We start from the raw sequence: 25,179 nt of genomic DNA, 5'->3' as shown, positions 1-25,179 counted from the left end.
TAACAAGAAGAAAGGTTAAACTGATTTACGATTGAAACTCCACTCGAGTTCTATTACCAAAATAACAACGCTAACGTTAAATATTACTTCACAAAATTGCCTGGGCAGATCAAATTAGTAGTGGTGGTGCTCCGGCTCTATGGAGGATAACAAAAAACAATCCCAAGTAAAAACCATTTACAGACAGTTACTTCTATACTAAAATGTATTTACAAAGTACCCTTCCTAATCTTCTGCAGTCTGAATTTCTCCCATCATGATCCGGTTGCTAACAATATTAAATCCCAGATCTGATGAGCTCATTACCTTCTTCCCTTTCTTCCCCTTCTTCTTCCCTCCCCCCGCTTTGAACCCATCATGAGCCGTCATTGGTTCAGAATCCCAAATACCACCACCTGCATTGTCAGAATTCATATCTCCCGCACCAAATCCGACGGGCTTACGATCATTCTGACTTTGGAAGGCGATTTCAAGAACATCGGCAGATAACAACTCCTTGTAGTTCAGGAACTTGTCAATGAACTCATGGTCAGGATCAAACGTGCCAAGGTTCTCTGTCAGAAGTATCTCGGCCTCCGATCTGGATTGCTTTAAACAGAATTCCAGGAAACTTGTATCTAGGAAAGAAAATACGAAACTGAGTATCACCAATCGATTTGAGTAACAGTACCACCATCAAACGAATTGAATTTCTGAATCTGCTGCTTTGAATATTTGTAGAAGAGCAGAGAGCAATACAACATGACCAGCAATCCCCAATAATTTTCCCCAAATAACAATAATAAAATACTCAAATTCTTTTTTTGTGTTTCTTATTTATTGGCATACCAGAAACGTTTGGTTCATTTCATTGCAAACAAATTTGTTAAAAGCTTTAGAAGAAAAAATAAAAAGACAATAAAAAAATCAAGGAAAATGAGATGCCAATGGAAATAACAATACAATACCTTTTGTCCCGATAAGCCTGACAGACTCGCTCTCACACCAATCTCTGAAGTACATGGCCTCTGCAAGGATTGGAGGCTAAAAGGTCACTTAAATTATTCAATTAGAAAACCTACCAGCCATAATGGTTTACCTGATTGCTTGGTCATGGCATCCTTTTTTCCTTTCAGGGACAACCGAGCAGAGGCAGGTGATGATGAAAGAGAATGTTCAGCAGGTCTGCCACCCGCAGATTTCTGTCGGCCCAATGACCCTCCAAGAGTTCCTTTCACAGGGGTGTTTTTAGTTCCCCAACTGCCCTGGTTTGCAAGATGAGGAAAATCCAACCTGCTTGCAGGAAACATGACCTCTTAATTTTGCCTTTACACTTTATCATTGTAAATAATTCAAACAACAATAGGTTCATAAAACCAAAAGCCTTGATAATCGCATTGACACTTCTAGATAGTAGTTGTATTCATGTTGGACACCAACATTTCTTGAATGTGATCGGTTTTGATAATTTCAGACACTTCTCAAACCCTTTGACACCCTTTGACAACACTTCATGGAGACTTTCCAACAAAATCTATGTGGTGAATCTCTTAATAGCACCGCAAAAATTTTGGGAAAGCAACTCCAATACCCCAAATTTGCATTAAACATTTCTAAAAAGAACATATTATATGCATGATCAAAACACAAAGTATGCAATTCACAATAAAATTAAAATTAAAATTAAAAATAGTAGATGTATTCATCTCCCACATTTCACAATTTCAAGTAAACATATTTAGATAACCCAAAGGGGTTGGCCTAGTGGTCAAGGCTTGGGACTTGGGAGTGTGCTGCCACGGTCTCCGGTTCCAAACTTTCTAGGTGCAAAAATTTCTTGGGGCCAGTCCATAAGGGGCTTTTGCCTTGGCTTTAATTGGGACCTCTACAAGTGAACGATGGGATTGGTCCCCCAGATTAGTCGGTCCAACAGGCCGGATACCAAGTTATCAAAAAGTAAACATATTTAGAGAAAAAAATTAAATTATGTTTTTTCTTACACAACATGCATAAAATATTTTTATAAATGTATTAATATGTTTCCGTGTTCAATTCCTACTTTTTCAAGATTTTCCACATCAACATGTCCGTATCTCGTGTTTGTGTCCATGCCCTGATTATCTTTTCAAGAACACTGCGATTCTAATATATAGTTATTCTAAATACAATCATTGTATCATATAATATCAAGGCTTAGGAGAAGATATTAAAAGTGACATTTGCACCAATGTGCCATGTCAAATTTTTGATTACATTCTAAAACAATCATAGCAATTTATTTTTTTAAAGTAGATGGGTAAGCTGAGTCCTCCGTAGTTTAAACATGACTTGTGACCAAAATTACAAATAAAGTGGCATGATCAGCCTTGAAGGTTACTGTAATTTGAGAGGAACACATAATGTGGCACATATTGAAGTAGCAAGAAAAAGTATAATCGGTTGCTTATGATTTCACTATGGGCTTTGACATGCAGAATGGCAAAACAAGACGCACACATGTTTTTATACTATCACACTGCTACCTCATAGATGTTCAATCATAAGAGACCCAAGAGGCTCGACTATTGTATGTACTATATTATATTTGTAGCACCTTCAACTTGTAACAAGCTGCTAAACATCAAAAGCTCCTCCACCCAGGGAAATCAACTAACAGTGTAGATTGTTTATCATGCCTTTCACTGCCTTGATTTTGGTTGAAAACAAGATGATTAGGTTAAAAGAAATACTCAGGCAAAGGCTTAAGCATGTTAACTATATTTAAGGACAACAGCATGATCTTACTTGAGCATGATATTCTATTGTTGTCCAGGGAGGGACTAAATCCAGAATTATTTTGCTTATCACCTCCTACACAATATTAAGATGAAAAATACCCCCACAACTCAACAAAAAATTTCAAATTTCATGGAATCGTAGGTAGTGGTTTGGTCTTGATTTACTTCAAAACCAAACCAAACAGAAACATACTCACGCCTATCATGAACCATTAAGAGGCAATGAATGTTGTTGAACATCAAAGTTCTAATTCATTAGAGTTACATTGGAAATCAAGCCAAAGTGATGAATGACAAGGTTAGTGAGTGAAAAGGCTCTTATTGATGATTCAAAAACACCCCTAGAAGATATAGTTATTACTCAAAATACTCTATTATTGTTATCATAATCGTACGACTCACAATTTATCATAAATCAATATGAATCTATGGGTCAATCTATTTTGGGATAGAATCTATGGTGTATTGCAAGACTCACATTTCAGTTCACTTTTTTACAACTAATGCAATTCTATTGTGTCTGCCAGATTCTGACATTTTTTACATATTTTTCAGTAAAAATGACATAATAAACTTGTAAGAGTGTTTAGTATGAAAATAAGCAATACTTCTACATGATTTGTTGTTATTTTGGTGAACATGAAATTTTTAATAGATCCAATCAGGCCCAATATGTTCTTAACTTTTTTTTTTCTTTTTTTTTTTTCTTCCCAAAAATGTCATAATATATCTTCTAAAGATATTTAAAGTTAAACTAACTTACACTCATGACTTACCCATTGTAATTTTAATTAAATAAATATGGTTCAATATTACACGGGTCAAATTAGTCAAATCCAATGATTCCATAACTTATTTATTTATTTATTTATTTATTTTATTTTTTTAAACAATAACCATGCATCCCTTTTCAAGTGTTTTAAGTTTTAAAATAAAATATTTTACTTAACTCTTTCTTCTTTCTATATACGGTTTCTAGGTTCATTTCTGAATATCAAGAGAGATTATATTATATTTGTTGCATAATGTTATAAAGTTGGATTTGGACCCACGTCTCTTGGTATGAAGCCAATGTTTTTCCAATTAGACTGTGTAATCATGTCCTTATATAAGAACTAATTTATAACATATGTCAAAATCAATTGGTTTCATTCTTTAAAATATACACATCTATTTAACATCATTTTCTTATAGTTCGTATTGAATCTTAACAATTCATGATTCGTAAAATTAGGATTTCAATTCACAATACAATTCTTGATTTGACAAATATGCTCAAGAAGAGGATGGCGTCCAAATGAAGACTTTGGATGTCATACATGCTGCAAGGAGTGAAGATTTAAGGCAGCCTGCTGCTGGTCCAGAACTTAATATGCTTTTAGGCCTTGTTTGATTAACAAGATTAATAGTGAAAGCATTAATAATCCCATGAATTAGTGTAGGGTTAGTTATCCGATTAAATCAGTGAGATGACCATTTATTATGTATTCATTTTGTTTTGTTTTGTTTTGTTTTTTTTTTTTTTTTTTTCCGTTTCATACTTGAAATTATGATCACCAACCCCTCCTAATATTAAAAATTTGCCAATTTTGTCAGATTGAATGTCCGCCATACATGTAATTCAGTTCAGTTAATAAAATTTGCAATAAAACATAGGAGTGTGAGTCCATGAACTAACAATCCCAATCCTATACTATATCATCCTACTAATCAAACATGCCCTTAGAAGTCACTAAATTGCATTCTAGTCTCCAATGTAGTGCCCACAAAGCCACCTAATGAATTTGCTTATCAAAATCTATGAAGCCTAAAGAGGCCAAAATTGAATCAAAGATGACCTTATGATAAGGACAAGATGATAAAAAGAAGGATCTAGGTTGTTGCAAGGAAAATCAAAGAAGACTTTATGAATACAAATTTGGATTGATTCAAGGATGTGCTTTCCACGTCAATAGATTGTCATTCCAGTCAGATTCCATGACACAATCAACAAGAAGAGTCAATCATTATACTATTTGTTGCCCCAAACCAAAAAACAAAAAACAAAAAAAAAAAATGAGCATCAAGTTGAAAATTTTCATACTAAGCTGTGGTTTCAAATTTGGAGCTCACGGATTCCTATACTTAAGTATTTTAAAACTTGAGGCTGAGTTTTCCCCAACCAGGGAAGAATGATGCAGTCCACGATAGGAGCACCAAAAACCAAAATGAAGAAAACATTTATGTATGGAAATTGCTTGGTTTCAAGCCAAACGCAATTGGGATCAATGGGAACTATCTATAGTTATGTTTAAATTAGTCTTGGTAGAGTTTATTTATGTTTATTTTAGGTTAAGAAAGCTGCAGTCAGTTTTAAGATTAGAAGTGTTTTGGTAATTCATAGAATTTCTGGATATGGGTTGTGCAAACCTGCCCATGGGTTGTCTTGTGGGTCAAGTTGTTTAATTGGGTATTTATTGATGGGTTTTATTTGGTCTTAAAAAGATTTTAGAAGTCAAAAGTTTAATAGTTTCCTATTTTGGAATCCTAGTCCTAGTTGGAAAAAGGAATCCTCCAAAATCTATATAAAGTCATGTAACGCTTCTGATTTAATAGAATTATTTTAGAAAATTTTCAAAGCTTTGAGGCTTCTTTTATAGATTGTGTAATGCAATCAAACACTAAGTGTAATGCCTAAGATATTCTAGGAGTGATTCCTACAATTATCTTCTTCTCCTTCTTGCTTCCTTGAATTTCAATACATCAAATTAAAAAAAAGACTGTTCACAACACCTAGAATAGCCCCAAAATTCAATCTTCCTTTCTATTACATTAAGCCCTAACCCTAATTCTTTCATACACTAGTAGAAGCCCTAATTTCCCATTGCTATTCAGCTTTAAACCACAATAAAAATCCACAGAAATTCAGCTTTAAAGTCCACACAACATTTGATTGTTCTACATTATTAAATTTTTTTTTATCTTCGACTAATGGGTTGTGCCTACTTTCAAGAGTTTCAGGGTGTGCTTAGTTAATCCTGTGAAGCTGCAATAAAATCACTTTACACACCTTCAAGAAATTATTTAAGGTATTGCCAGACACAGGAATCAAAGGTTAACAAATAACAACAGGAATAATACCAATATTGTCTACACATTATCATGTAATATTCTGGACCCTTATCTTTTTCGATTTCCTTCTATATTTTTTTCCCCCTTTCTTTGGTAGAGACGAGCATCTAAATGAAAGCACAAATCTATTGCTTATTGGGGAAAAAAAAACATATTGCTGTCAAAACAGTTCAATCTATTTAAACATAAAACAGAATTCAATTAAAAAATGAAAGACTAAACTTAATTAGCATGAGAGTTTATCCCAAATGCAACCATTTAGTATGGAATAAAACAAATTTTGCTCAACTAATTCACAGCAAAAAGCATGAACAGCACAGTAGTCAAAGAAAGAGAAGATGTCATACTGCTTCACTTCTTGCTTTGGCTGATCTAAAGGACCCCAGAATAGGTCATCATCTCCTTTATGTTTCGATTGAGCAGAAGCATGGGAAACAATCTGTATGGGAGAAGCAGCCTTGGCTGGAGATGATGCAGAAAGCGACCAGGAAGGGCCAGTTCCACGGGAGGGCTGAGTTGGCTGTGACTTCTGAGTTGGAATTGGAGTTTGTTGCAAAGAGGAAACCTTTTTTTCCTGTTCCCTTTGGATGTCCCTCAATGATTTGGCCTTTGTAAGTTTGCCAGAGTCAGTGGACCATGCTGGCACAGGGGGAGGGTTGTTTGTGGACTCCCCCTTCCAGAGAACAAAATCTCCAAAAGAAGGACCAGAAGGGACTGCAGGTAACACTTCCTTCTCCTGCTTTACCAGGCGAGAACCCTTGCCTTTCTCAGTGGGACTTGATCCAACAGACGTATCAGCTGAAGCAATTGGCACCGAAACTTTAGCTCCAATCCCCTTAGATTTTGCAGACTTTTTACGATTTTTTTTAGAGTCTTTAGCCTCAATAAAGTCGTCGTCATCAACTGAATCCAATTGAGCACTCATAACTGGTACAGAAACACTGTCTGGAACCTCCATATCTCTTTCATTAACATTTGTTGTAACTTCTTCAGCCAAAAGATCGTGTAATTGGCTCTTCTTGCTCTTTTGATTTATAGCACTTTCAGGTTTCCCCAAATTTGACTCAGCACTACCTGTGTCTGTCTTATGATCTGAATTGGCAACAACCCCAGCCCAAGGTGTAGAAAAACTAGTGGACTTAACAGACGTTGATATCTCTGAAATTGCCATTTCAGTTTGCGCTTTTTTCTGTTCTTCCTGTTGAATTTCCAATAGTGATTTTGGCTTGAAACCAGGAGCAGGCTTCCAAGCTCGTTGTCCAGTAAGTACTTGTGCACTAAGCGGTGAGGCAGGGCCAACTGGTCTGGAATCACCCTTTGCCTCCACAGATTCACCATCTCTGACTGCACCTATAGGCAATGAGCTTTTTACTTGTTGAGCATCCACGATTTCAACCGTACCAACTTCCGATTTACTTTCTCTAGTTTCTTGTGCAGATGTTCCATGAAATATTTCTTCGAGATCATTGTGTGTTTCATTCTTCACGTCTGCAATATTAGAAACTTCAGTTTCAGATGGCTTTGATTGTTGTAAAGAGGGTGCTTTAGAAACTCCCTTCCCTTGGTCGGAAGATTGTGCCTTGGAGGATCTCTGCTTTCTTGACTTCCTCTCAGAAGCTTTTCTTACTTCACGCACTTCAACATTTTTCAGTTCTTTCACCGCAGAGGCCTCTTCATTGCATTGTTCTCCTTCAACATCTGCTTCCTCAAGGGCAATTGTAGGCGGAACTATCAGTTCATTTACTTGCTCAGACAATGAAATTTGATTCTCAAAATTCCCCACTGCATCTACTGCAACAGATTTTCCCAGATGTTCCAAAGTCTCCACAGAAGCCTCGGACGTAACTGCGACAGGTTCATTGATTCTCAAAAGGCTTTGTGATATCTGCTCCTGTGGAGATTTATCAACCACCTCATATTGGGATAAGCTATCAATCACAGTTGATGGTGGCAAAGAAACATTTTGTTGAATGTCATCAATTTGTTCTGGCAGAGCACTACCCCAACGTTTTTGGTGGACACTATTCCCAAACAATTGATGTGGCAAATGTATAGAAGAAGCTTCAGAACCAACATTATGACTGACATCCTGGGAAACTCTGGGAGGCAAATTAACAAAATTAGATATGTGATCATCTTGCAAATTTGGAACTGGTATCTGTGAACCCATCTGAAACAACTCTTGTGACGGCTGAAACCTAGAATGATCTGCAAAAGCATTTACTGCTGGCAATGCAGAAGCCTGTAACTGTCCATAGGATTGCTCAGCAAAACGCTGGTGAGGATGATGATCTGAAAGCACCTGAGAGAGCAATTGATGTTGCTGCCGCAACAATTGTTGTTGCTCTTCCTGTTTCTGCTGCTGCTTAAGCAACAGGAGTTTATCCAATAGTAACATCTGCTGAGATGGAACTGGTGCCTGGGAATGTAACTGCAACAAGTATTGTTGTTGCAACAAACTTAAAATTTGTGGATCTTGAGAGATACCAGAAGATAGTAGCTTCTCAGGGGTTAAAATGCCAGACGAATTATCAACACTTTGAGCTAGTAAATTTGTTAAAGAGGGTTGATTCTGTGGTTGCAGCCTTTGTTGTTGCATCCCAAATGCAGCTTGGGGAGGGAAATTTGGGCTATGATTCAAGTCCAGCTTTTCCTGAAGAGGGTCCAAGCCACCCTGGATTGGGAAAGTTGACCAACCACCAACTCCATTATTGAGGCTAACTGGAGACTTGTCAGGTAAGCCTTGAAGGATGGACATCAAATTCTGCGAATGAGGCTGCTGGCGAGGATTATCACCAATTGATGATAGAAGATTTGAATGTGGAGGAGTGGAGTCATGGACAATATCTGAATTCGGAACCATTGGAGCTGCATCCCTTCCGGTCCAATATGGATAAGTATTTGGCAGAGAATTCTGCCGTTCAAGCGTCATTCTCTTCGCCAAGAGGTACAGATTGTCACCACTTTCCAATCCCAAGGGGGGCATACCACTAGAATTATTTCCAATATAGCCCTGCATACCTGCAAAGTGAATACAGTTAGCGGTGTAAGATCGAAACAGCCACCTGAAATCATAGTAGCTAATGAAATAAAAACAAATAAAAAATAAGCTAGATTAGAGAATACCATCATTCCTTAAAACCAAATAAAAAAATCTTCTACTGAAAAACCAACCTTCAGAGAAAACAAACTTCTCACGCGGAGACGTGCTCATATTACTCGTATTACCAGACATGAGGGACTCCAAAAACCTATTTTCAGCTTCTTTTGTTGAACCATGTTTATATATTTGTTCAGCCTTCATCATATCAATCTCACTCGAACTTGCATGAAGCTTTCCAAAGTTGCTGAAGTTTGACCTACTCGATGCAGGTACAGTTTCATTCTGTTTTGGTGCATTAAATCCAGGTGGAGCTCGGGATTTTGCTCGTAAGTGCGGCATAACATCACCAAGCAATGAAAATGGCAAATCATGTGGTGCATTTGCAACGCGCACCAGCAAATCTATGCCAAAATATCCAGCCTCAAACCACCCAATAATATCGCTCCCAGCAAAAGGGCCTTGAATTTCACCCTGTGGATCTTTATAATAAAGCAGAAGGTCCTCTGGAGAAGGCTGTGAAAGTTTCCGGGTTTCCGATTCCCTGTCCAGGACTGCAGACGGCTGCCTTCTAATAATTGAATCCTCACTGAGCTGCCATTTAGATTCATCTTTGGGGGAAGACAGGTCTGCCAAACCACTTCCCCATTCTTTGTTCAGATCTTTCTGTGATTGTAACCAACCAATGTCAGAAGTTCCTGACCTGCCATCAGTAGGAATCTCTCTCCATGCTGTGCTAGGATGAAAAGAGGCATTTCCCTGCACACTTGATTCCCTATTGATGGGCACCTCATCAGTCCTATAACGAGCGCCATCTTCAATTGAGGCTGAACATGATAAAATGAATTAGAGACACAAGCAATATAAAGATACAGGACCTATCATTAAATAGAACTCATCCAGAGAGAACACCCTGAATTGAGGATACATAAACCAGAGGATAACATCCATCGAACTATGCATCCTCTCTCCTCAACCGTTAAATTTTATCAGACAGTTCAAACATTAAGATTTCTTAACCATCTGATGTATTGAGTGTAATCAAGAAATCATTTTGTAAAACCTTTCACAAGGCATCACTGATCATCCTGCAAAGCATCTCAAGTTTGTAGCAAGAGAAATTATTAATATTGTGATTTCTATGTACCTTCATTATACATCTGCTTCTCAACATTTTCACCTTTATAATCATCAACAGCAAGCGGCAAATCTTCTCTACTACCTGCTCACACAGGCCACATCCAATAAATATTAAAAGCATCCAAAAAACTGCAGAAAATATTCAGGATGAATAAAAATGAACACATTCAGTACCAAACTTGGGTCGTCTAGCTTGCACAAAGTCATTTGAGTTTCTTCCAATGGATGCATCCTTAGAAATCTGAGGTGCACCACTACTTACTATATCCCCTTTATCAATTCCCTTCAAAATAACCTGCTCAAAATGCAACGCAATAAATACAGCTGCAAGTAAGACCAATAAAGTTCATAACAATAACTTAAAGAGGAGAGTACCAATTCATCAGAAGTAGGTGCACAAAATGCCAGAGGCTCTAATGGTTTTTCTTGTGTAAGGGAAGGCACAGGCACAATCCCATCTAAAAATTTCTGGCAAGACCCTGTATCGTTAATCCTGTACACATCAAGCAATTTTGTCCTACTATATCTTAAAGGGGAAGGCTCTCCATGGCCAATTTCACCCTTTTCTGAGAGGGTTCCAAAAGACTGAGAATGAATAGTATTCATAGAGCTTCCACCAGGGCCAACCCTTCCCCGACCATGCGAAAAGGTTGGTAGAGGATTTTCACCACGTCCTCGACCATAGGCAAATGTAGAGCCCTGTTTGTTTGGCGTTGGAGTTTGGTGATGGGGAGGCTCTACTCTTCCTCGATTGAGGCTGTTAGATCTCCATGGACGATAATGGTCCCCCTCTATCTCATCCTTCGCATGATGAGTAAGATGAGACAATCCTTTATCAACAGGCATGTCAGCATCCTTGCCAGAATCCATCCACTTATCACGCAAGCTATCTGCCTCCTTATTGTCAGGGCCCCAGCGTGTGTTCCATTTGCTCTCACGACGTTGATCATAATTAGTTTCTCTGTTACTCAAATCAGTCCACCGCTCAGATGGGGCACGGCGTGCTTCTCCAAATTGCCTTGCAGAAGTGCCATCCATCCACCGGTCCACCTTACGAGTGTCCCCAGACTCTTTATCTCCCTCCCTCCAACGATCCCTACGGATGGAGGAATTGGTGGTCTCTCTTTCCTCGTCACGCCAGCGGTCACGGCAACCAGAATCCATGTCAAGCACAGTTGGCCTGAAAACATCCTTTTTCTTCTGGGTATCATGCATCTCCTCACCATTTCCCGATGACTTCATCACATCTGAAAGACTGGCATAACCTGGATTTGGGGTAAAATTGTTCTCCTGTACAAAAAGCAAAAAAGAGAGTAGAGTCTCCAACCCTTCCAAGAGGCTATTGCAAGGCAATAAAATAGAAGAAGATGAGCTGAGAGAAGTGTAGGGAAACTAAAAGGGCTAGTAGAATTATCAACTCTTTTTTTATTATGTAAAAAAAAAAAAAAAAAAAGGAAAAAAGAAAAAGAAAAGGAACAAATGACAACGCACCCCAGTTGCATTTCCAGACTTGTTCTCCCCCGGCTTCGGAAGAAGCCACTGTGGTGAAAGTGGAACAGAATTGTCAGATCCATGCACATCTACACATAATAAACCCAAAAAAAATGATAATAAATAAAATTTTAAAAATCCTCATCAAATATATGTTGTTAGAATTCTTAAACTGACTGGCTATTACAGATATGAATTAGTCACATTTCCAAACACCTGGATTGATTGAAATGGGAAAAGCAGATCTAACATTTCTTTGAGCATCCACAAACACTATTGTATTTGAAACAAGAGAAAACAATATAGTCGGGGTTGTTTGCATGTGGAACATATTACATGAAGCATAAATCATTACACTCACGGAGCTAATTAATCAAAATTGTAGAAATCCTTGCAAAATAAGAATGAAGAAGCATGACTATTAAACCTATTTTATTCCACAATAAGAACATGGAACCATAAAGTATTATTAACCTATTGTGAGAATCAGAAAAAACATAAATTGCTGTGCAATTTTATTTATTTATTTTTTTGTGTACAAGTAGAAGTGGTGGTGCAATTTCTGAACCATTTGGATGTCTAGCGATCAAAACATAGGCATCGTCGCAACAGCTGGCTATATTCATCTCAGCCAAGTCACATGAGGAATTGCTGTGTGCGGACAACATTCATCATGTATTTCGCTGTCTTAACCCACATTCTATTTGGCCTTCCTCCAGTAGTCTTTTTCAAGGTTGTTAAAATCGGGATCCTACATTGGATCGTTGAAGGTGTTTATAGGATCAGATCGAGAATCGTAAGATCCTACCGAAAAAGACAAATTACATAATAATTTAATTTAAATAAATATTTCTTAAAAAATATACACAAAATGAGCCTATATTCTATTAAAAAGAAGTGAGGATATTGTAAAAAATATAATACTCCATGTAAAATGTACATATAATATTATACAATAGAAAACTCAATGGTAAAAATTTTGTATTTCATCAAAAAAGAAGGTGAAGAAGAAGAATTTTGTAACAAAATACTTTACAATCTACAATAATACATAAAAAGTGAAGAAAAAATATTTAACAAAGTTGGATATGAAAATAGATTAAGAACTCAAAAGAGCAGCTTAACCGAATGATAAGGTTGTCGTTAGCATTCCTGGTGGAGCGGATTCGAGTCACAAAAATAATTTCTCCAAAAATTGGGATAAAGTTGCACTCATCTTACCCTCCTTAGACTTCGATATTAACTGAGTTTGTTTTTCCAACTAGTTAATTTTCCTAAATTATTGCAATATTTAAATGTTTGTTTCCTAGTTTGTTTCCTAGTTTGTTTTTCTTAATCTATTTGATCCAATACTACTTATTTTTATTATTTATTTTGACCACATAAATTGATATTTAGACAACAAACATAAAATTTACAATAAAATATGTCATACAATACAAAACAAGGCTTGTAAATTGGATCGGATTTGGATTGGGATTCCACGATCCTATAAGATCCCATTACCAGAATTGAAAGATCCTACCAATAAAGAATCTTTTACACGATCCGGATCGATTGTACTCAAATGGATCGTAAGATCCGGATCGAGATTCTGGTAACCATAGTCTTTTTATTACCTTCAACTAGGATTAAATAGCTCCTTTTATTGGCTCAACTATCTACCTCATTTTTCCTTTTTCTTTTCCTTTTTTGTCAGGAACAAATGAAAAATTATTAGATTAAAGAAAAGTTACAAGGAAATGGGGGACAAGGAGTCCGCCAAGGACAAGACAAAAGAAAAGGACAACTACGGAAATGTAAGAAACTCATACAAATGACATACAGCCATCTAATCCTTGGAAATAAAATCATAATAAAGAAGTGAAATCTCATGAAAAGGAGGAGAAACTGAAGCCCAAAAAGAAGACAAATAACACTCTATTACATAAAGAATCAATTTCCCCAAACTTATCCTCAACAACTCTCGTGTTACGCTACTGAGAAAAAGAAAGCAATTCAACTTCTGCTTTCTTGTTGGTGCCAAAACCCCCAAAGACAATTGAGAGCAAGAAGCCAATGCCATGCAACAAGCATCTACCAAATGAAAAGGCCTATGCCACAAAGTCATTGCGAAAATGACAGTGAAAAATAAAAAGTGATCCAGATACTCCTCATTCCTTCTACACAAAATACCCACCAACATTTTGAATCCTACCTTACTTAAATTCAATGCTAACAATATTATTTCTTGGTCATGTTAACTTTAAGACACGAAATTCTCAACACCATAAGCAAATTAACAACCTTGGAACCCCCTCCCCCCAAAAAAAAGGAATTGTCGCGAACTGTAAATAAGATCCAAAAACATAATCCCGATCCAGAATGTCAACCATCAAAGTAAAAATAAAGGTGGGCAACGTATCACTTTGCCCAAAACCCCTAGGGACCTTAAAACCCCTACCTACCTTCCCAATCACAATGATCGACATGTTACAAGAAGACAAACCCTCAAAACCATCTCCTCAATCTCTCACCAAATCCTATTTTGTATAGTGCCCAAAAAAATAAAAAATAAAAGACCAACTTGATCATAAGCTTTCTCAAATTGCACTTTAAATAACACCCCTTATTAGAACCTATGTTCTTCAGCCACCTCATTTGCTATCAACGTGACATCCAAAATCTCACAGCCTCCCACAAAAGCCCTTTAAGCCACATAGATGGTGTCCAACAAGACAACTCTTAACATTTTGGACAAGACTTCCCCCAAATTTTTTTACAAGGATGGAACCAAACTAATCATAGTCACTAATCTTCAACGAATTCTCTTTTTTACAAATCAAGCAAATGAAAGATGCATTCATCTAGGCATTAACCACACCACCCACAAAGAACTCCACAAAAACTCTAATCAAATCAATTTTCACATCCTACCAATCTTGAAAAACGGCCATATAGAACCCATCAAAACTAGGGGATTTATCCCTCTTACATTCAAAAATTGCTTCTCTAATCTCCATCTCATCAACTGACCTCTCCATCCACGTAGATTTTGACACATGAATCAGATCCCAATCCAAACCCTCCCCAATCAATACCCTCAATCCCATCATGCATACAAAGATGAATAATAAGTAAAAAATTAGTTGGTAATTTGATCTTCTCTCTCCACAATCACCCAACGGTCTACCTCTATCCTTTTAACAAATTCTTCCTCTTCCCTTCAACAACCTTATGGAACAATTTAGAGTCATTGTCTCTCATTAATCCATTTCATTTTAGTTCATGTTCCCAAAAAATTGTTCTCTAAATATTGTGTCTTCCACCTTAGGTAAATTACACTTTAAACTCCTGCACTTTGCACCAAATCTCACTTTGGCCGCTGCACTTCTGGTCAAATCATACTTTGGTTCCTACACAAGAAATCGTGACTATCAACTCCCCACACTTTTGGTCAAATCCCACTTTGGTCCCTACACAAGTGTCAATGTTCCCCTTTTGTTACTCCATTATTTAAATCTTTAATAAAATCCAATCATGTGACAAGAATGTCACTACGAAATGAGGGTAAGAAAGGAAAATCATCTCTATTTCCCACCAATACACTTTTTTTTTTTTTTTTTGAGCATCAACAAACATTTTATTAAAAATGAAAAATGAACGAGGACAAGAAGTCCTCAAACAAAGACGGAGAAAGAACAAAATAAAAGCACAAAATTCCTAGCACTAGGGATGGCAAACAGCGGCCCAATCCCTAGAGATCAAGAACAAAGGGACTCCTTTAAAAGTAGGAGATACAAATGCCCAAAACGAAGTCAAATATCCCACTCTATCCCACAAAGCCTCTACATTTGATTCCTTGCCATCAAATATTCGTGCATTTCTCTCCAAACATATAGTCCAGAAAATAGCAAAAATAATGCTTAATAATAGTGTTTTGGTTCTTTTGGTGCTCCCGAACCCTTTGAACCTAACAAGAAGCATTTGAATGCAATCTCGCAGAGCAACCCACTGATCATCACATAAGCTGAAAAGACGCTACCATAATACAAAAGCCACCGGGCAATGAAGGAATAAATGATCCACTACCTCTGAATTTCTCTTGCACATCACACACCATTGAGGGCAAAGAGAGTGATTAGGCCTTCTTTTTTGACACCTCTTTGAGCTAAAGACCACACGCAGAACTTCAATTTATGAGGGGCAACAACTTTCCAAATTCTCTTATGAATAGGAAACAAAGGAACAGAGAGATTATCAATAAGCTTATCAAAAAAAGATTTACAAGAAAAGACCCATGAAGAAATAAGATTCCAGACCCTAATGTCAGGAGAATAAGAAAGAAAAACCCCATCAAGCAATACCAACAAAGATGCTAACTCAGTAGCCTCACTATCATTTAAGGTTCTAAGGAAATCAAAATTCCAAAAGATGGCTGCCATAGAAGAGCATGCTACCGATACTATTGAAACATTCCGAGAACGAACCAACTCTATCAAACAAGATATCCCATAACTAAACATCCTCCCAAAAACTGATGCTCACCCCTATTCCCCACTCTCAACGAAAGGAAATTAGATACAAGTGGCTACAAGTAATGGACTTCCACGGTGAGCGACAATTGCCTCTATTAATCACATTAGAATCTCTACCATTGGGTTGAACTCAATACTTGCTTTTAACAACTGAACACCATAGCAATTCATTTTCAACGAGAAATCTCCACAACCACTTGCCTAAGAGAGCAATACACACTTCTCGTACCCTCATTTTGTAGTCATATTCTTGTTATATGACTAGATTCTATTAAAAATTTAAACAATGGAATAATAGAAAGGGGACATTGATACCTGCGTAGAGACCAAAATAGGATTTGACCAAAAGTGCAAGCAGTTGACTGTCACGATTTCATATGTAAGGACCAAAGTGAAATTTGACCAAAAAATTGATTGTCAATATTTCATGTGTAGGAACCAAAGTGGGATTTGGTGTAAAGTGTATTTTACGCCTTCCAACTATGTCTTTTTTCTTTTTTATTTTATTTTATTTTTGGATAAATTACACCTTCCAACTGTCTTTAATTCAACTCTTGTTTTTCGCAAATTATCATCAAGGCCTCATCTACTCTCATGTCCAACCAACTCCTCAATCCCCTTCTAATCATATCATTTTTACTCCCATTCAAATTCCTAAACACTTGTTTATTCCAAACCTTTAATTTTTCATCATTTTTAGTTAAAGCCCTCCCACCCATGACAACTACAACTCCACCAATCTCCAAAGTTTTTCTTAAAAGATTCAAGTTCACACCACAAATTTTCAAACCTAAAGAGTGAAGGGGCCCAACTTAAAAGGACAACTCTAGCACTAAAAGGCATTGATTTGACACCACTCCTCAAAGAACCTCTTGCCTAACGTTTGGGAACCTCTTATCCTGTCCCAAAGAGAATAAAAATGTATCCAACCTGTTAACCAAGTTAGCCTAAAGCTTAGGCCAAGTAAACCAAGCAATAGACAAAGTGGGATCAATCAAATCACTCCCTAATAAAAGAATCGAGATCCCGAATGCCCCTAGTTATCCTATACCCATTCAGCTTCTCTGAAAATGAATCTAACCACACTGAACTCACCTCCCATGCACCAGTTAGGCGAACATAAGCCGTGAAGACCAACAAAACAAGCTCAATCCACAACTTAAGTCTCTTTTTAGGAGAGTTAGGCTGGCAAACCCTAGACCTATGTTACCTAGAATGTGGATTGTTTTGGTTGAGAATGGGAACATGGCACGCCACATGCTTTAAAATATAGTACGATAAGGGTAGACTTCTTAATTTGACATCCAATACATTAGTGTATTTTTCTTCAAATTAATCGTTCAACTCCACAGTCTATGAACATAATGACCGAATGTTTTACATTTTGTCAATCCAAAACTCAATTGCATCTAGATTTTAGTTCATTATATTTGATTTTTCCCTATTAAAAAGAACTTTTAATGGAAAACATTGAAATATTTGTGGGATTGCTTTGAATCGTTAAATTTACCGTTTTGAAATGAAAGTCTACCATGTTTTGGAACGTGCGTTCCAAAATGTAAATCGCTAGGATGTTAACATTTTCTGGTAACATTGCCCTAGACAATTCATTATGATCCAAATTCCTAAATCTAATAGATAGAGCAAATTCCCCCCAAACACTATCTCACACTCATAAATAGGTCTCTCATCACAAATAATCAAACTGCCCCTAGAGGTACCACACAGTACTAGCACAACCTATCTCCTAAAACTCCTAATAAAATGCCTATTGCACTTTTCTAATATAGTTTCTTGAAACATGAGAATATCGGGCTTATGTTTCTCCAAAAAGGTCTTCAATCACCCCTCTTATTCCTAGACATAAGACCCCTAACATTCCAACTTATAATCATTCTTTAGAAATATTCCAATCCCTTTCATGCTTTAGGAACCTCTCATAATTGATACCACAAGCTAAATTCTTTAAAATAACTCCCTAGCCCCTTTCCCACTAGACCCACACCCCTCTTGTGACCCACACAATCCCTTGTATCAATCTTTTGTTGACTTTCCCTTCATGCCCTCAAATAGAGCCACCTCCAGTTTCTAAAAAATGCAGCATTTTCTTCTATCAAATCCATCTCAAGCCAAACTAGCTTTAGCTCTTCAAAAGTGCAATACTTGTCTGGACACTTCATCAATTCAAGATCCTTACTTTAGCAACAAACATCTCAATATTGCAATAGGTTGTACTCTATATAAAGAGGAAAATGTATGTTGATGTGGCTCCAATACAGGTACCATAATTTACGTAGTTTACAAACATGAATGCACAACCAAATCACCAAGATTAACACCAATACATCACGCGGTGCTCTTTGCAAAGTTCTAAAAATTTTAAGAAAATAATATGCCATGTTTGGACTGGTATCCAATAGGGGTCAGGAAGTGACCAACGAGTAAACAAAATCGAACAGGCACCTTAGAATGTTGTACTTTTTAGGTCAAAATCTACTCCATCTTTTGGATGTACCAAAATCCAACAATGCTAAATTGCTTAAATTATATAGTAGTTGAAAGGCTTGCTTAATATTTAAATCTAGCCCATGGATTTGCAGCAACAAACCATGCAATTATATGGAGAAGAAGAATGTCCAGTTTATTCGATCATCGTGCCACTCTCCAACAATCACTCGGTATGACTTCCAAGTGTGCTCCACTAGAGAGGAAATTTGTTAAAGGGTACTCTCAGTTCTCCATTACAACTATGTAAATATAAAATACAAAAGTATGCATCCTTCTCCTTGATGATTGCATTAGAACCAAAAGCATCATTAGCAACCCTTCAATCACCACTTTTTTTGCCTCCCCTCATCTAGTCTTAACACCAACCACCAGGCACCACCTCCAAATCTGTCCCTTGCCTCCGGAATCGGGATGGTCTCTCTACCAAACAAGGATAAAAGTAAGCCCCCACAAGGACTTCCAAACTCCTCCCCACAACTCCTCTGTCACCTAGGTCTGAAGGGCATAAACCAACTAAGTGGCGTTCAATGCTCATGGTGGTCTACAAATCAACAGTGTCAATGATGGTGACAACTTATTTGGATAGGGATTCAAATAAGCTAGGGTTTTCAAGGGTAAAACTAACGTAGATAATTAATGATGCACGTGATGCTTTGCAAGTTGATTGTTCTTGTGACATCAGTGGAGCTATGTGAGTGAGGTTTTGAAAAGCGATTGAGATAAATTTGACATTTTACTAAGGACATTGGATACTATTTGCGACAACATTTCATTTGAGTCTCAAACCAAAGTTACTAATTAAAATTCAAGTTTGGGACTTGAACGAATTCATGCCAATGCAATGAATAATAAACCAATAATCAATTAAAATGCCAGCCCTCAAGTTCTTGGAACAAAGATTGAAGAAATTAAAAGCCAAGGGCTTGGGTGAGGCCACAAAATGAAATAAAGGTAAATGCAAAAAAAAATTGTGGAGTGCAAAATATAAACTATTGGAATAAAAAAGGAGAAAGACAGATAAACAAGAAGAGATGGTTGCCAACAATGGGGAAGAAAGTAGGCCTGGTTCCATGATGGTTTCCTCCATGTGAGATAAATAATAAATAAATAAAGTCATGTGGAGAAGAAAGTAGAAAATTCTATTTTATTTTTAACTCTCTCTGCCAATGGCCTATGGGAGTATTAAAAGCTATTTCCACATGTAAACACTAGGAGCAGTGTTGGAGTGTGTCAAAAAGGAGACTGGCCAATGTTATTTACAACAGAGGGGCAATGCATAACATGCGTTCCTAACAGTATCATCGTGTGATTACTTCACACATCATGCAATTACTTCACTTACTACAATAATGGTGGTGTTTGGGAAGCAAGTTCCCAAATTTTTTTCTCATTTTTTCCACTAAAAGACAAAAGTTTTGCAAAACCAAAAAAAACACAACCAAACAAAATATCACATCCAACCCCATAATCATTTCACTTTTTCTCTCACAAACATCACATCCAACCACATAAAAACCCAACTATCTTCCCAAACACCAAAAATTTTTTATCTCATAAAAACCTACATCTAATAAAATCTACATAAAAACTCACTTCCCAAACACCATCAATATCTCCCAGTTACAAGTGGCAAATGACAAAACAAAGAACCAATCAAAGATATCAAACATGCTAAAAATGCAAGTCCTTGATTAACATAACAGTATATACATGCAAGTTGACTAGATGTTAAATGCAAGCATAAAAAGATGTTCAACATAGAGGATTATCCACGTATCCCCAAAATTCATTATAGTTCACTAGGTGACTCAAGTGACAATAATGAAAACCTATCAACTATTGGACTGCCTCCACCACTAGAGCACATGAAACATCTTATATTTAGGTGTTACAATGACTCATCAAAAGGCCATTCAGAGATGAGGGTAAGAGGATAATGAACACCAATAACCAAACCAAACCAAACTGCTTTGCCTTGAGTCCCATCAAATGGGGTCGACTACCTGAATCCTTCTTTTTCACTCGACTCGGTCAACAACCATTTGGTTAGTTAAATTAAGGAGATTCATATCTCTATTTACTACACTTGCCCACGTCAATCTAGTTCTGCCCTTCCCCTAAACACTTCCATCTACCGTCACTGTATTACATCTTTTCATTACTGCCTCTGTTGTTCTCCGTTGTATATGATCAAACCATTTCAATCTATTCTCTCTCAACTTATCTTCTATTAGTGCTACTCCTACCCATTCACGAATATACTCATTCCTAATTCTGTCTTTTTTTAATCTTGCCACACATCTACCTTAACATCTTCATCTCAACAGCACTCATCTTAACTACATGTTGTTTCTTAGTTACCCAACATTCTGTCACATACAACATCGTTGGTCTAATAGCCGTTCTACAGAATTTTCCTTTTAGTCTAGTGGATAATTGTTTATTGCACAGTACCACAAACGCACTCATTCACTTAAGCTACCCTGCCTTAATTCTAAGGATCACATCCGCACCAATCTCCCCAACCATTATAATAATCAATCATAAATAACGAAAATGTTCACTCTCAGGTAATTTTTGGTTCTTAATCTTCACTTCTCTTCTGTTTCCATTGTTACTATTACTAAAATTACACTCCATATACCTTTTCTTAATTCTGCTTATCCTAAATCTTTTAGATTCAAGTGTTTCTCTCCAAATCTCTAACTTAGTGTTAACTCCTCTAGTCTCATTCACTAACACAATATTATCTATAAAAAACATATACCATGATACATCATCCTGAATATTTCTCGTTAAGCTATCCATAACTAAAGCAAAACGATAAGGACTTAAGGTTGATCCTTAGTGTAACCCCACAATAATTGAAAATTCCCTTGTCTCTCCGGCACGCGATCTAATAGCGGTCACCATACCTTCATACATGTCCCCAATCACATCAATTTACCCTTTTGTCATCCCTTTCTTCTCTAACACCCACCAGATTATATCCCGAGGCACTCATATACTTTTTCAAGATCGATAAAAACCATATGAATATCTCTTTTCTTTGCTTTTGTCTATACTTTTCTATTACTCTCCTCAAAAGATAGATAACTTTCATTATTGACTTACCCAACATAAATCCAAATTAATTCTCTGACACCTCTGTTATATCTCGCAATCGACATGTCATCACTCTCTCACACACTTTCATTATATGACACATTAGATTGATTTCTCTATAGGTGTTGCAATTTTGGACGTCTCCTTTATTTTTATAGATTGACACTAAAATCCTCTTCTTCCACTCCTCTGGAATTTTCCTAATCAACAAAATCTTATTAAATAGCCTAGAAAACCAAGCAACCCCCTTTTTACCCAAACATTTCCAAGCTTAAATAGTAATATCATCAGGTCCTAAAGTTTTATTCGATTTCATCTTCTTAAGTGCAATCTCCACTTCAAAGTTCCTAATCTTGCGATATAACCTGTAATCTTGATTTTTCTTATTACTGGCTACTTCCTCCCCTTTTGACATTCCTCCATATTCCTCATTTAACAACTTCTTAAAATACTTCTTCCATTTCTCATTAATTTCTCCATCCTTCACCAGTAATCTTTCCAAAAATATATATATTTACATATATTGCAATCAAACAGCAAGGGCTTCACTGTAGACTAGACGTATGATGGAGGCATCACCAATAATTTAAATTGATTATAAGTAAATGCGAAGAGTGATGGTTTCACATATTAAAAGGAGTTCATCTTCAAGGAAAGGGGAAAGGCAAAAATAAATAAATAAACAAATAAAGAAGGATTAAAACAGACTAAAATATACACCAACACCAACACCAACACCAACTCCCAAAATTCTTGTAACATAATATAAATGTGACGAATAAAATAATACGACAGAACTAAGCACCAATTCATCAGAATGGTGGTCCACTTACCTCAATTGCCAAAGGAACTACCTCTAAGGATTGATCTTCCCCTTTTTTTTATTTTTTATTTTTTAAACTCAAGCAAGCATTACACATAAGTAACAGCCAACAGCTACTCCAATCTTTTGCTGTCACCAAGCTATATATATCTCCACAACATTTTCGTGTAGCACAAGGCATTTCCATACACGCTACTTAAGTTTTCCATACATCCATCGTGCAAGTATATGTCACAATAAACTCAAATCATTACAAAAATCAAAATTTCAAAATATACAAAGTGAGAATTAGTATACCACAGATAGTGTATTCAACATGCTTATGTGTACTCAGATATTATCTAACATTCACCCCAAATAATGGGCTCAATGTAGGTTTTATCAAAATTGACCAAAAACCATTTCCACCCATGCCATGCCATTAAAGCGTATCAAAACAGACACCAGCCTCTGAAGTGAAAATCTTTAATAAAAATGATCTATTTTCAATATGCTTATTAGCACAAACCCAGTGCAGTCATTGGTGAAGCAACTCCAACAAAACAAGGCAAACTTGATAAAAATAAAAAATAAGAATAAAAATAATTTAAAAAACCAAGACATAACACATATCTTCCGGACAAAACAGATTACCCAAACACTTGCATTCAGTTGCTGTCGCTTTCAGATTGAATTTACCGAAATTGAAAGAAATTATTATACATATTTAAATTAAAATATAGATAGAGAAATTGCACTAAACCCTAAATAGATAAATCCCCAAAATTGAAGGAAATTATTATACATATTTAAATTAAAATAGAGATAGAGAAATATAAAGATAAATTGCACTAAACCCTAAATAGAAAAATTCTCACTTCAAATCAGATGGCGGTGAATTAGCTACTAGAACAAAGAAAGGAGAGAAATTGATGAAATGCGACATAATAGTCCAGCATTTTCATTTCTTCGTCCTCGTATTCCCAGTAACCAAACACACAGTTAATCAAGGGAAATAAAAAAATCAAAACCCACTGTCGGGTTCTCGCAGATAATAAGTGGAACACAACAAAACAAACTAGGGTTTTGAGCGAAACACAATCACCTAACCTGAAAATCGAAGCACGCAGGCCAAATTTAAACAAACAAGGAAAAAATTGGAGTTGTGAAAACAGAAAAATTTTAAAAATGTGAGATACCTTTGGAGATCTGGTTGTTGCGAGATTCGAAGTCGGTCTTGTCAGCCATGGATGATCAGAGAGAGAGAGAGAGAGAGAGAGAGAGTTACAGATAGAGAGCAAAGAGAGAATGAGATAGAGAGATAGCTCGAGCACACCCAAGAAAAAACCCTTTTTTTGGTGCTGCTATGGACTGCTTGAAAGAGGTGAGATGGAGGGCTCACGAACGTTGAATATATACATAGGGAAAGATCGTACACAATGCTAAAGGGCGTGTACCGTGTTATGTCACAATACGACCCCGTCTCTCGAGATTTACATCGCAATTGGTTAGCAATCATAAAATTATCTATAATTTTAAATATAATTTAAATTATTTTTAAATATATGGAGCCTGAGGTAGAAATTGAATAATAAAATTTCATCCAATAAATGGTACACATATAACATGAACAAAAATATCTCATACATTAATTACTCACATCTTATAAACACACACTTACATATATATTATAAATTTAATTCAGACTACATGTTCAAAATCTTATAAACACACACTTACATATATATTATAAATTTATTTCAGACTACATGTTCAAAGTCTTATACATAAGAACATTGTTCAAAAGCTTACAAAACATAACTTTCTATAAACAAAAGTTAAGCATGACCAATAAAAACAAAGCAGAAAGACAAAAGCCTCATCCGAGAGGTACTCTTGGTTGACTTCACTCAAGTAAACATTGAACTTTTCTAAGATTGGACATCCCGTTATTCACCTACATACATATATATAATGGAGTGAGTTAAAACCTAATAAATAATAACATAGTAAAGAAGTTATATGAATGAGTTCTAATTCTTAGTTAAAATCATTCCCATATCAATTTGATATCATAACAAAACGACTTCAGGTCCAAAACATGACAGAATGATCTCTGGTCTAACATAAACAAAAATTCATAACTGAACAGATTGTACTTGGCAGAACGACCATGGATCCACTCATTTACAGCTTTATATGACCATTTGGTTAACTCATATAGGATATTCAAACTTATCAGAGATTCGAAATGACCTTAGGTCCATCTCAATTATATAGAACAACCTTAGATCCATCATATACATTAATACTTGTCAATCGCATTTACAGAAATCACATATATCGAACAGATAGGAAGCTAATTCATACTTTCAAAATCACAAGTTCAAAAAAGTTTACCATGTTGAAACAATCAGAAAATAGAATATATAGAAATATCTTTACTAAGATATTACTCACAGCAATTAGGTTGTTGTCACATCTTCGTCGATCAACCTATCCAATACAATAAACACACACACACATTGAAATACATTGCTTAATCGGATCTTACATTTTTTTTTTTTATCAATTTCTTATGTCCAATTCTTACTTATTAGGCCAATTATGAGGCTTAATTCATGTCTAACAGTGCTAAAAAAGGATTGA

General features: G+C 36.3%; 1 protein-coding gene across 1 annotated transcript; it reads right to left on the bottom strand.

The window, feature by feature from the left end:
• LOC114307823 (GYF domain-containing protein) lies at window positions 1–24,043 on the bottom strand. Its single transcript, XM_028253241.2, has 10 exons — window positions 23,730–24,043; window positions 11,599–11,687; window positions 10,483–11,397; window positions 10,282–10,402; window positions 10,115–10,189; window positions 9,042–9,794; window positions 6,215–8,888; window positions 1,079–1,272; window positions 948–1,007; window positions 1–617 (listed from the first exon to the last, which is right to left on the bottom strand). Exons 1-10 carry the CDS (start codon window positions 23,776–23,778, stop codon window positions 226–228), a joined length of 5,322 nt encoding a protein of 1,773 aa, XP_028109042.2. The 5' UTR covers window positions 23,779–24,043; the 3' UTR covers window positions 1–225.
• Window positions 24,044–25,179: the final 1,136 nt, after the last annotated feature.

Source organism: Camellia sinensis, chromosome 6, assembly GCF_055761805.1.
Source record: "Camellia sinensis isolate YWXY chromosome 6, ASM5576180v1, whole genome shotgun sequence".
Taxonomy (NCBI): Eukaryota; Viridiplantae; Streptophyta; class Magnoliopsida; order Ericales; family Theaceae; genus Camellia; species Camellia sinensis.
Note: the sequence above shows the minus strand (reverse complement) of the source record. Positions and strands in the feature narration are given on the sequence as shown.

What these genes read in the sequence shown, in the direction of transcription:
- LOC114307823 (XM_028253241.2), bottom strand. Translation starts at nt 23,778, where the DNA reads ATGGCTGACAAGACCGACTTCGAATCTCGCAACAACCAGATCTCCAAA. An exon ending in CCAAAGCAAGAAGTGAAGCA is followed by an intron (nt 1,273 to 6,214) that starts GTATGACATCTT and finishes TCCTGCAAGCAG; the next exon opens with GTTGGATTTTCCTCATCTTG. An exon ending in CAGGCTTATCGGGACAAAAG is followed by an intron (nt 618 to 947) that starts GTATTGTATTGT and finishes TTTCTTTCCTAG; the next exon opens with ATACAAGTTTCCTGGAATTC.